The 14344-nt window shown below is 33.7% G+C and overlaps 1 protein-coding gene across 1 annotated transcript in view; it reads left to right on the plus strand.

Moving 5' to 3' along the window:
- LOC145585191 (golgin candidate 2-like) overlaps positions 1 to 14344 on the plus strand; it is a 36727-nt gene that overhangs the window by 21286 nt on the left and 1097 nt on the right. Inside the window, exons 5-8 of the mRNA XM_081641924.1 lie at positions 8362 to 8419; positions 12890 to 12942; positions 13043 to 13135; positions 13706 to 13831. Of these exons, the coding sequence (XP_081498050.1) occupies positions 8362 to 8419; positions 12890 to 12942; positions 13043 to 13135; positions 13706 to 13831 (330 nt within the window). The remainder of the gene's footprint in view (positions 1 to 8361; positions 8420 to 12889; positions 12943 to 13042; positions 13136 to 13705; positions 13832 to 14344) is intronic.

Raw genomic sequence — 14344 nt, forward strand, 5'->3', positions numbered from 1 at the left:
TGGATAGATTAAGTAAATATGCCCATTTCATGGCCTTAAAGCATCCTAACATTGCAGTTGAGGTTGCTCAAGTGTACTTGGACTTTGTGTTCAAGTTACATGGTTGGCCTAAGAGCATAGTCAGTGCTAAAACCCTATCTTTTGGAGGGAGTTCTGGAAAGGGTTGTTCTCCCTGCATGGTTCTATGTTTTTGCTGTCTTCAACTTACCATCCATTTAGAAACAGATGGACAGACTGAAGTAGTGAATAGGTGTTTGGAAGCTTATTTGAGGTGTTTTTCCACTGATAGACCAAAATATTGGGTTAAATACCTACCTATGGCTAAGTGGTGGTATAATACACACTATCATAGTGCTGCTAATGTTACTCCATATGAGGTGGTGTACAATCAGGCACCTCCCTTACATCTTCCTTATTTACCTGGGAATTTAGCAATGCTGTGGTTGATAGAATCATGCAGAAATGGGAAGAAATGCTCAAGCTGCTGGAGAAAATCTAAGCAGCATAGAATGAAAATACAGGCTGATGAGAAGAGATCTAAGAAAGAGTTCCAGATTGGTGATTGGGTCTCGTTGAAGTTACTACATTACAGGCAGCAATCAATTACTCAGAGGAGCAACACTAAGTTGGCTCCAAAGTATTTTGTCCCTTTTTGAGTGACTGCAGTCATTGAAAAGGTTGCATACAGGTTGCAACTCCTAAGTGCAGCTAAAATTCATGGTGTTTTTCATGTTTCTCAGCTGAAAGTTTTCAGAGGCACCTTGCCCCGAGTTGAGTGATCCTTCTGACCGCACTCCTCTGGTGCCTTCTCAGTAGTGGCTCATAGGTCAAGTGGAGCAGTATTTGGTTCAGTGGTAGGACAAACCTTTCCATGACACTTCTTGGATGTCTGTTGAAGAATTTGAGGCTCTCTTTCCTGGATTTAGTGAACCTAAGCCTTTAAGGTCAAGTCTTTTATAGGGGAGGGTATGATATAGGGGAATCTTTTCTCTTAGAAAAGAGGACGCTTAGTGTAATGAGCTGGCTTATTTAAGCTAATTAAGTTGTAATTGAAAATCATAATATCAATTACATTGAATCTATTCTCCTTCTCTCTTTACTTTCCGTCTTTCTCTCTTGTTACGCTCTCATCTCCCTCACATTCTCTTCTCTACTCTTCGTTTCTGGAAATTACTCAAGTTCTGCAGGATTCAACCTTATCATTATCATGGGAAGTAATTTCCCATTGCAACCGAACAATGGCTTCAAATATGTGCCCAAGCCTAAGGGGGCAATAATTTGAGGACTTGGGGAGTATTAAAATGATTAGTTTTTAAAGTGATTGTACAACTTATGTCACTTGAATTTCAAAATCGTAAAACCATTACCTAAAAATTGACAGTGATACAAAGCAGGCCTTCAATGCCCAAAATGTTCCAAATTCACTTCATAGACTTGTCATGTAATATTAATGTAATTTTAGCTAAGATTGCAGTTAAAAAAAGATGCACATTAAGTGCATGGACCCTTCTCACCTTTTCATCTTAAGTCTCTTCTCATTTGACGACCATACCTAATACTCACCTCGTGCTGCATATCATAAAAGTACAGAGCTGTACTCAAATAAATTAATATGAACAAATCCGAATTTCCGACATTTATTTTAGGGAAATTTTGTTAATTACTACTTAAAAAACAGAGGCTTTGTGACTTACTACCCCTAAAAAAAGAGTTGTTGATTACTACCCTAAAACTGATTAATTCAAGTGATTGCTACCCTTTTCCCTAATAAATCGATTTAAGATCTTAATGATATCATTAATTGGTTTTTTTGTAATTAGTTACTTTTAAACCTTAATTAACAAATTATACCCTTGAACAACCTTCCCACCACCATTGCACCACCACCGGCCACCCTCCACCCACAACGGAACCTACCTCCTCCAACTCCCACCATGATTGTAACACCCCCGATTTACTAAGTAATAATAAACAATAAATAAAGGAAAATTAGACAACCTTTAATAAAATTGCGGAAGCATACACCTAAATCGGAGGTATTACTGGCACACTCAACAACCTGTTAAGTGCTAAGGATTTTAAAATCCCAACTATACAACCTAATAATCTAAGTGAGCTATTTATATTACTTTACATACTCGTTGTAACAAACTAATCGATCACCTGATGCTCCTTTAGCTACGATCACTTGATCAACCTCCTTAAACAATCTTGTCTGCTCACCATTAAGAACAAATTTCAAAATAGATCGTCGCAGGACCACCATAAAAAAAAGACATGGCCGCAAACACAAGTAGCACAACAAAATAACACACACACGTCAGCAAAAGCGGAGTAATCACCACATATCAGAATACAAAGAATAATATAATAATTAACATTACTAGGTCAATTAAATAATGTAGTTTGAAACTACATTACACATTGTACTCTGAAAATAACTTTTATCAACTCAACCTCGAATAATAATACAAACCTTTACTCAATTAACTCATATATCCCATACGTGTGCCATGCTCATTGTTCTATACCTAGCCTTGGACATGAGTAATTTAAATAAATAAATAAACAATTATAAAAACTTGAATACTCTCAATAACTAGAAAACACCTTGAACCAGACCACATACGGGCCAATTCCCACTGCAAGGGACCATAGAAAAATAAATAATAAAGATTGTACCTCATTCTTAACTCATGATTATTACCCTCTTACCAACAAGCCAAGGATTAAGTCATATAACGCCGAGCCTCAAACCAAGAACAAAATAATAATTCTCAACCTTTTGATCTCATACTCTATGAAATAATCATTCACAAACTAATAATAATAACTCAACAATGGCACATGCTCCCAAATAATATAACAAGATCAACTCAATTCATAAGCATCTCAACTCTTACGGCAATAATACTAGCACACAAAAATAATTAACTCACAACCCAAAAATAATACTCTGCATTAACAATCCTAAAACCTCAATAAAACAATACTTCCTATAGCAACAGCATTAAAACCCTAAAAATAATTGCACAATTAATTATATAAAACAAAAGTAATATGATATTCAAATCAAATCAAATCATATAATACCACACTTATATATATGTTAATCTTGATCATATAAATAACAAAATTATAAATTTTACACATGATAATACAACATACATACAATACAACAATAATTAATAATTAAACAACTTCGGCAACATGCGTGTGATTACGTGTAACAAATAACAAATAACAACGAGTGTGATTACCTTTCAACAAATAACAATCAAATCACAATATTCAAGGCAAGGTATATGGAGCACTGTTGCAATTTGCGAGCTTTGATTGTACAAATCCAATGGAGTTTGGAGAATAATGAAAGAAAAACTTTTATGAATAATCAAGTTTGGGGTTAATTCATGGAGGTCACGCACAAGATACGTACGACAAACCCTTTTTTTATTTTTTATAAAATATGTTTTGAGAGGTATATAATATTTTTAGGGTTTAAAATAGTTTATATATGTTTTGAATTGTACAGTGCTATTTAAACAAGATAGGGTTTTAAAACTTTACGAAGTCTAAATAAAAAATATGAGATTAGAAAAGTTATATAATAAATAAAAATAAACTATATTTTTATAAAATATTTTATATAAAATCATAAAATATTCGGGTATTACAATGACAACACCCCTTTATTGGTCCCCACCCTAAAACCACCATCTTCTCACCCTTAAACCACCCCTCTTTCAATTTCACGAAATCCCCTTCACCTACGGCGGCCCTAACCCCCTTCCCCTTGCCGGAAAACCTTGCTGAGCCTTCGCTAGTCTGCCTCCACCCCCTATTCCACTAATCACCACCCTAAAGCCCTAAAATTGAAACCCTAGTGATTTTAGGATAGTGATTAAGGGGGGGAAGGGGGTGGAGGAGACTTAAGGAGGGCCAATAGGGTTCTCCGACGAGGGGGAGGGGATTAGGGCCGCCGGCGGGTGGGGAGGGGGGGATTTTCGAGGGTGGGAGGGATGGTTGGTGGTTTAGAGGTGGTGCAATGGGTGGTTTAGAGGTGGAGTGGATGCCGGGAGGGGGTAGGCTGCTCATCACCTCGCCGACAAGGGGATGATGGGGTATGGGGCTGCCGGAGATGATGGGGATGGGGTAAAGGGGCCGTCGAAGGTGGTGTAGTGGTGGTTTAGAGGTGGTGTTAGGGTTTATTTAATTAATCATGGCTTAAAAACAACTAATTACAATTTTGCTGGACAATGATGTCATTAAGAGCTTAAATCACCTAATAAGGGGCTGATTAGGGAAAAGGGTAGAAATCACTTGAATTAATCAGTTTTAGGGGTAGTAATTAACAACTTTTTTTGTAGGGGTAGTAATTTACAAAGCCTCTGTTTAAGGTAGTAATTAACAAAATTTCCTTAATTCTGAAAAAAAAAAAACTATTAGATGTGACCCAAAATGATGCGTTTGGGTTCCCGTGCCTACTAACCCGATTGCCTCCTCTAAATGCAAGTCCCACCCATACTAGGCATTCTAAACAATTTAGGCAACTCTTAAGATTTAAAGTTAATACACAACATTCACATTCACATTAGGTGAACCTTTATCCCCTTTCATATCCACATAGAGGGAGCCCCAGTTAATCTCCGAGATTAACATTCCAAGTTAATCTCCTCTCACAACTTTATGCATATATTTTCGTGCCATTTTATAATTTCACCTTTATTATTTTAAAAATAAAAGTAAAACAATATACTGTGAGAGGAGATTAACTTTTCATGTCAATCTCAGAGATTAACTTGAATTGTCCCTTACTAACCAAATCTTTTCAAAACAGTGAATACTTAGAATTGGTTTCATATCTTTTTAACATATCCAATGTATGTACAATTTCACTCCATCGCAACAAATTACATTAACACAAAAACCCAGCAACAAGCAACTTTTAAGGTAAAACCATAGACCTTGATATTCTACCAAAGCCAGGGTTTTTATTTACTTTCTTGGATCATACTGCCTGAAGCACAATCTGAAAAAGAGTGAAAATCTGCTTGAAACTAATTACTTAGTCATCCAAAAAACAAAAAAACCACCAAAGCTGAAAGGCATCAATCTCACCCAAAACACCCCTTTTCAAGCATTCTTTCATTCAACAACCAGGGTGAAAAGGAAATGGTGACAAGGGATCTCCCAACACAATCCCCTAGCCTAGGACTATTACATGGGCCGTTCACCGAACCGAAAAGAAGGCATTGGATAAGAAGCCTTATGTCCGATCCATTCACCGCTACCTAAACCCCTTTCTTTCAAGAACATCAAGAAATTCCCTACTCATCCTATCATAGCCTTCATGACTGCATCATGTTTGCTGAAGTCTATCTTTTCCTTTTAAACCAAGTTTTAATAACAAGATTAAAAAGGATCTTAAACCGGTTGTCCTAATTATCTTATTAGGCATGATTTTCAATTACATATTCCCTTTAAACATGCAATGTTGTGATCAATAAATAAATAATAGAACAAACATTAATATTGGAAGCAATTTAACAATAAACTGTTAGTCAAATCAAATATAAATAAACCTAATCATGATATTAGCAATATTAAAATAAGAGTAATTAAGTGAATCAATTACTCACTTTCCGCGTTTCCTTGAATTGCTACATCATGAATAAACTGTTAATAACTTCAATAAAAAATATAAATCAAATTGAAAATTAAATTAAATAAAGGTAGATTTCATTTGGTCCAAACCATTAGTCAATTATACCTTTCACGCCTTGGTTTAAGTATAGAATCAATTTGGGTATTGTATGGACTCCTTGGAGTGCTTAGGAGAAGTATTATGGAAGAATAGGGAGGCTAGTGTTTAAGCTAAAGAGGGAGAAGAGAATTATTTGATCAAGCTTGTTGATGATTGGAAAAGGGGTGATATGACCTCTATTTATAAGGAAAAAAGAGGGGTCGAAGAATCAAGAAAAGATAAGAATTCGAATCGGATAAAACTCTTGCGATAGACAGCAGTTTTTGCAGTTTTTGTTTTTATCATATCTTTTGATCTAGAAATCGGAATAAAATAAATAAGATATCGTTGGAAACTTCTTGAAGTCTACTTTCTAACCCAATTGGAATCAGATTAAAATATTGTATAGAATAAAAGATATGGCCGAAATAGTGAGATGGTGTCAGTTTTGGATAGAGTTTGATATTTTATTCATATCTTTTCCGTTATAGCTCGGAATTGATATTATAATATATCATTGGAATGATAATTTCAAGGGCTATCCAACCATATAAAATTTGGATAAAAACTATGACGCACAAAAATAATATCTGTCTATCTTTGAACGTCTTTCAATTCGGATAAAAATAGAATTTTCAAAAAGAAAAGTTTTATTAATTTCAAACTCTTTTATCTTTTCAAAAAAGATAATTAAGATATTTTAGAAACTTATAGAAGCTTCTAATTAATCCTAATTGGTTTAGGGATGGGATTAATGCTTTTGGACCCTCCACATGATCATTGGGTTGTAGGTAAGGTGGGCTTAGGTTCGGTTTGGGCTCAGTTTAATATTTTGGCCATAACTTATTCATTATAACTCGGATTTGGGCTTATAATATATCGTTGGAAAGCTCTTTTCAAACCCTATCCAACTATTTAATCATTGGACCCATAATATGGACCAAAATAAACCGGAATAAACGTTTTTATAAAAAAGACACGAAATGAATGATTTTAAAGGACACGAAATGAATTATTTTTGGTTTAAAGGCATGAAAAGAGGAAAATAAGTTATGGTTTGGGGAAATTTGCTAGGAATTGGGTTGGTTTATGAAATGGAAATATGGATTTAAGTACTCCGAGATTAAATACTCAACCCGACCAATAATGGCGGTGAAAGGTTGTTCATCATCGGGTTTGGTTTTGGAGAGACATTTTTAGGTGTCTACAATACCCCAATTCATATAATTTGTATAAAATATATGGAGTAGGAGAAAAAGATACTTCGTAATGTTTATAAGAAATTGAAATAGTCCGACCTTCCTTTAATCCTCCAATTGAAATTGCATAATTAGTCAATTCAAATATAAAATCTATTAGAAAAATATATAATTAATTTAGCATTTTAAAATTTTATTTATGTTGAAAAAAAAAAAATTAATGATGTCATTATTAGTTTTGGAGGGAAATTTTTTTACAAGAAGTTGACATGTGAAAGTAATGACATCAGCGGTAATTACTTTAGTTATATTTATAGATATATTAAACTTCGATATATTTATTTAGGAAAAAAAAAAAATCCCCTTCCCATGGCACCACCACCGCCTCCTCCTACTTCAGCCATGGCTGCCACCTCCCTTCCCTTCAGCCACGCCACACCACCAAGAAACCCCCACATCAGCCCAAAGGCCCCAAATGCAGCCGCCCCATATTAGCCATGCCGCCATCAGAACACCCCACTCACCCAAAAATCCCAAAACAAACTATCCCACCCTTGAAAACCCTCCCAGTCTATCTGAAAACCCCAAAATGAACCCACCCCACCCCTTTAAAATCCCTAAATAAACCCACCCACCTCTCAAAAACCCCAAAACAAACCCACCCCTCCGTCGAAAACCAAAATGGGTGAGCAATGCGGGGGGGGGGGGGGTGGGGATGAATTTGGGTAGGTCTGGGTGGTTGTGGGACGGTTTCAGGGAGAATGAGGAGGGTGTTTTGAGTGGTTTGGGCGGGGTAAGGTGGCGGGCAGAGGTGTTGTAGTGAGGGAGGAGGTTGCAGTGGCGGTGCGGTGGCCATGGTAGAGGGGAAGGACGAGGAAGGAGAAGAGTCTTTTTTTTTTTCCCTTTATTTAATTAAATATAATTAACATAATTTTTTAAACCAATCATATGAGAATGTGTGGCATGGTTAACCTATTTACCGGGCTATATCCGGTTTTGAAATTAATAACCCCCAAAGTTTATAATATGAAGAAATAATCGAAAGGTTGTCTTGTTTAAATTCAACCGTTGAAAGGTAGTATTATTTATAGCAATTTTTCCTAAATATTATAAGTAATAATTGATACAAAACTAAAATATGACAAACAAGTGATATACTATTTCTGATAAGTGACTCCATAAAGTTATTATAAACAACAAAATCGTTAAGTAATGAAAATGAAATTGTTGGTAAGTCTAGAAGATGAAATCTCGTTAACTATGAAACTATGTTGTTAGGGCTTAAACCTATTGTTTCTTTATTGTCCAGTTGCCCGAGCATTGAATTACAGTAATCCAGTACACATATGTTGTTTTTCTTTTGTTTTATTTTAGTTGTACAATTTTTTATGCTGCTTTGGTTTATTTTTCTTGCACTAGGTAAATCGCTTAGCAGAATTACGGCACCAAATTGAGGTAAAGGAAGCTGTCCTCGAAGGTATGTAAGTGCCAAAGTCAGCTCTGGCCCTATCCTTTTACTTACCTGTTTCATGAATGGTATCTGCTATTTAATATTCCCTCCGTTTCATAATGTTAGTCCTATATACTATTTTGGGCGTTTAAAAAAGATCTACCCATATTGAATATATTTTATTTATAACTTGATTTTTTTTGGAATTAATTGGTTGTGGATTGATGACATGACTCTAAGTAAGGAAATATTTACCTTAAATTATGCAATAATGACTTGTGCTTTCCTGATTAAAAAATCAAAAAAGTTAAATAAGGTAAACTAATTATGAATTATGTTGTACTTTAATGTTAGATTCCAAATATATTTCTTTTTTATGTGATTGATTCCATATAGGACTAACATTATGAAACGGAGGGAGTATCTACTTGCTTTATGTCAGTCAACCTGTTATGTCATCTATGCTGCTGCGTTGTGTTAGTAAAAAAGAAAGGGACTTTTGTAATTTTCTATGCTTTCCAAATTTCCAAATGATAGAAATACTAAGTTATAGACTTGGTGGAAGTGATCAGCAAAGGTTTGGGTCCTTGACATACATGAAATCTAAATTATTGGAAGTTTTATAATCTAATTTACTTTACCCAAACATGTTGATACGCAATCTTTATACAGAATATGATGCATAAGTGCACCCACCTACACCACCTATCAGGTACAAGGGAAGACGCAAAAGGGGGAATGGAGGGACACATCATCATAGTTAGATGGTTCTAATATCATATTGCTTTGGAGAGGAAGAATGAGGGTGCGTCAGTAATTTTTCACGAAGTTATTTAGCTTTGGGAATGATAATAGATTAAATAGAGGAAATTAAGGAAGTTAATGTCCTTTTGTTCTCTTTGAATTGTAACATGGAGGAGATGCGTGATATTTTAGGAGAGGAGAGAGATGAAAAGAATGACTTGTGTGATGACAAGAGAGATAGAAAGTGCCATTAGCCAAATAAAGTAATGCTACAATTAATTTGTAGCATCCTAAAAAAGGATACTTTAAGATAAAATGAGAAGGAAGTATCTGATTTTTTTTTTTTAGCATTCTGTTTCCACTTTTAGGAGTATCTGGGGTGGTAATCCTCCTTTTGATGATTCAATTGCATCACTAATACAACTTACTGTCAATTCCCCCCCCCCTTCTCTCTCTCTCTCTCTCTCTCTCTCTCTCTACATGTTTATTTTTATGTCGATTAATCCATTACTCACTTTAAGCGAAGTGAAAAGGTAGACAAAGAAAGGGAGTGGTGGGTTTTGGATCTTTGGGGATCAAAGAAAGAGGAGCGGATTAAAATTCCATAAATGGTATGTGGGGTGGAGGGAGTCTTTGGGCCATGTTCACTTCACCTTATTTTTGCTAAACTGAAATTATTTTTAATGAATTGAAAATATTTTTGTTGAACTTAAACTATTTTTACTGTAGTGAAATTAATTTTACTGACCTAAAATTATTTTTGTTGAACTAAAATTATTTTTTTACTGACACTCTGTTATATTTGTTCTTGTAAGTTATTGATTTTTACTAAACTAAAACTATTTTTACTAAATAAAACTTATTTTTACTATGAAACTATTTTTACTTAACAAAACTGAATATTTTTTACTGAATAAAACTGAATATTTTAAGGTGAATTGAACAGAGTATGAAAAGATTTCTTATTATATAGGGACACTATAAGTGAAATATGACATATTAAAGAGGGATGTAAGATCATTTTGTTTTTAAGAATGTTTTATCTAGTTCTCTCTTTTTTCTTTTCTTTCTTTATCCTGTATTAGACTAATTTACAATAGCTTTTAAATTCTTCATTTATCTAGAGGTATAAATGATAAAGGATGAGTGAAATCTTCGATGTGTGACCTAAAAACCCGACTTACGATAAGTGTTACAATAATATTTGATACTTGTGAGTGGAGGCTTTATAGAAGTGTAGGTGAAGTACTTCCTCGGTTCACTCCGTTTAAAATTTTGTACCAATCACATTCTTCCCTTCGACCATCCTGGTTGATTTATATGTTAATCACAATATAGTCATGTATGATTTTATTAGATTAAGCTCAATTTATATTTTCACACTATTTTTATTATTATTTTACTCATCTATAATACTTTCTCCGTTTTTTTTTTTTTAATTGCATCATTTTCCTTTTAAGGATGTTGCATATTAATTCACTATTTCTACTTTGAACATTCTTTCATACACTTTTTGTTTGTGATCACACCAAATACCCATTCTACCTTTACTCACATGGATATTTAACTTTATTACCTATCTTTACTCTCTTTCTATTGTTTGTAGTCACATGGACATTTTTTATTTAAATTCTTTCTTAATATTTGTTGGCATTGTTAAATAACAAAGGAAGTATTAGATATGGAAGGTTGAAATATGCATGAGTAAGCTTTAAAATCAAATTGTTGCAACTAATAGTGAACCGGGGGGGGGGGGGGGGGGTGAATATTATTATCCATGTAACAGCATTAATAGTGACCTAAAAACCCGACTTATGATAAGTGTTACAATAATATTTGATGCTTGCGAGTGGAGGCTTTATAGAAGTGTAGGTGAAGTATTTCCTCGGTTCACTCCGTTTAAAATTTTGTACCAATCACATTCCTCCCTTTGACCATCTTTGTTGATTTATATGTTAATCACAATATAGTCATGTAGGATTTTATTAGATTAAGCTCAATTTATATTTTCACACTATTTTTATTATTATTATTTTACTCATCTATAATACTTTCTCCGGTTTTTTTTTTTTTTTTTTTTTAATTGCATCATTTTCCTTATAAGGAAGTTGCATATTAATTCACTATTTCTACTTTGAACATTCTTTTATACACTTTTTGTTGGTGATCACACCAAATACCCATCCTACCTTTACTCACATGGATATTTACCCTTGTTACCTAGCTTTACTCTCTTTCTATTGTTTTTAGTCACATGGACGTATTTGTTATTTAAATTCTTTCTTAATATTTGTTGGCATTGTTAAATAACAAAGGATGTATTTGATATGGAAGGTTGAAATATGCACGAGTAAGCTTTAAAATCAAATTGTTGCAACTAATAGTGAACCGGGGGGGGGGGGGGGGGGAATTATTATCCATGTAATAGCATTAATAATACTTCCTTCGTTTTTTTTTTATTTGCCACATTTTGACTTTTGATACTATTCATAAACTTGACTAGTTTTTGTGTTTTATGACTATGATAAAACAGTCATTGGGAATCTTGTTAGAACTGTCTAAATGCATTCATAATACTAACTTTTTATAAATTTTCCTTATTGGTAATAAGATATATAAATTGTTAAACTTGTGTGTTGACAAACGTGGAAAAAAAGAACTGTGTTAACTAAAAATGAATGGAGGAAGTATATACTAGGAGGGGAAGGCGGGTGGGAGGCATGTAAACAAAGAACTAGTGTATATATTTGGAAAGTTATTTTCTTGCAAGAAACTGTGAAGGGATCTTATTCATAGTTCTTGCTGCTCCCAAATTTGTAATTGACTATGCAATTTGTGTTGTGTTTGCATATTTTTTTATCATCAAATGCACAAGTTTTTGTTTTTCTTTTGGTGTAATGAAATCTTAATTAAATTTAAAATCTATGACAATCCAATAAATCTATTAGAATAGATAAGAATGCTTATTTTACTATTCATTGGAATAATTTTGTATGTCCAGATTAATATCTAATTAAAGTTTTTTAAGTGTAATATGAAGTTGAACTACTGAAGATTTGAAGCTCAAAATTTTATATTATGTTTAATATTTCTAAAGAATTTATCATCCTGAATTTTGAAATATGTAGTGAAATATTTTATTTTCTTATAGTCAACCTTGAATTTCACATGTAAGCATCTATGCTTTGGGCTTCCCTACCTTGGTTTTCCTTAAAAAAAATCTTCACTTTTGTTCCTAACAAAGAAACAGTTGTATCATATTTAATTGGCCGAAGATAGGCAAAAATGGACCCGTTTTGGTGTGACTACTTGTTTGCTTGGTGTTAGAGCATTTTGGTCCGTGTACTTTGTTGATAAGTGATGTCCAGGTGTGTCATACTTTGTTATATTCCTTTGCTCAAGTTAGATGGTAGTGGAGCAATATGGGCTATGTTATCAAGAATAATATTCCACCACTAGCTAATTTTTATTTGGGCTTGTCAAATGTCATTATAAACTAAGGCTTGGTCCCTCTTTGCTCTTCCGGCACTGGTTAATGTTTTTACTAATACTTGACTTCATAGTTATTTTGTTGGTTTAACTTTAAATTATGAAGCAGTGATACTACCTAATGTTTTATGCCATGAAGTTTGTACTCATTTACTGTGCGGCTTTATATTTTATGTTAAATCTGAACTTATTATATAATCCAAGTATATATTTATTTATTTATTCATATTAATTTCTTTTACTTATTTATTTATTTTTTTGCAGAGTTGAAGAGAGAGATTTATAGTGTTCATCAAATTAGGGCCACTTTGACAATTGTAAGGCTTTTTTCATAACATTTATGTTATAACTTAGTTAACTGATAAATATGTGCTTCTATTTGGTGACTTTTGTTTCTGAAATATGCTACTCTTGCAGTTGGCGGTTTCAAAAGGCTTTGAGTTGCAGAAAGAGATGCTGGAAGCTGAACGTGCTTTTGCAACTGACAAGAATGCAAGACTGCAAGAGAAGGTGAGTTAGATAACATCTATTCCCTCTTCCCCAATTTTCTTTTTCTCGTCTTGAATCTTGATCGTTGTCTGTTGTCCGGAGATGAATAAAAGACGTCATATTGTTTGTGTGATTGTCATACTGCATGAGCTTTAAGAATGTTATGAGACCTTTTAGTGATTAAAGTTTAATGGAAAACTCATCTGCAAAGAAACTTTCATTTGTAAGGAGTTATCCTAACAAAAATAAGTATTTGCTGATTTTTTAGGATATGTACTTTAGGACTTGCAAATGGCTCGGTATTAACATTTTACCTTGTCAAAATGCATAAGAACTCGATTTATTTCTCCCTTGCAACTTTTAGGGAATTCCAAAATTTTCTCACTGTGAAAGCCACTTTTTTTTTTTTTTTTTTTTTTTTTTTTTTTTTTTTTTAATTTTTTTTTTTTTTTTATTGTGAACTGCTTAGCTGACTAGTTCTTGATTAGATAGCTTTGTGACCTTTCCATACTTTTGACTAAACAAATTTCAAAATTTGTTCAGTACTGAAGTTGACTTTGAATTGTACAATGTACCTTGTTGACATAATAGGTAATGAAGCTGGAAGCAAACATTAACATGACATTGAAGGAAATGGAAAATTCAACTGAAGTAGAAGTTGAGCTTAAGCGAAGGCTTTGGCAGATGACAGATCATTTGATTCAGAAACAAGCCCAGGTATATCTTTTGTATTCTGTCTTGCTTCAATGGGACATTTGTTGATGGGTCTTAGTGATGCCCTGTTTTTAAGAGACAGCTTCAGTTACTCATCATGCCAACTATCACCTTTCTTTGAAAAATGTTTATTAGAGTGCTTAACCTTTTACATTATGATATTGTTGGATTGAAAACAGTTCGTGAGGTAGTAATAAAGATAGTACATATTAAGGGAAGCTCAGGTTATGAGGTAGTTTAGACCTCCCTCTTCCTACAGGTTATGAGGTAATTAGATGATAATTCTCTTGATAAAAAGCAAAGAAGCTCCCTTGAGATATATCTAGTTTATAGGTTACTAGGAAAAACAATACCTTATCCCTTCCTAGTAGGCTCAATGTGATACTTACCTGGACTCACCCCCTTTATACTTGAAGCACCCTTCAAATTCGAGTTTACGATCGACACTAACTGTCAATGATTTGTTCTTAAACAAGATGGACAACGTATTACATTTTGCTCTACTGTTTACACAAT

The sequence above is a fragment of the Chenopodium album genome, chromosome 2 (genome assembly GCF_948465745.1).
Source record: "Chenopodium album chromosome 2, dcCheAlbu1.1, whole genome shotgun sequence".
Lineage (NCBI taxonomy): Eukaryota > Viridiplantae > Streptophyta > Magnoliopsida > Caryophyllales > Amaranthaceae > Chenopodium > Chenopodium album.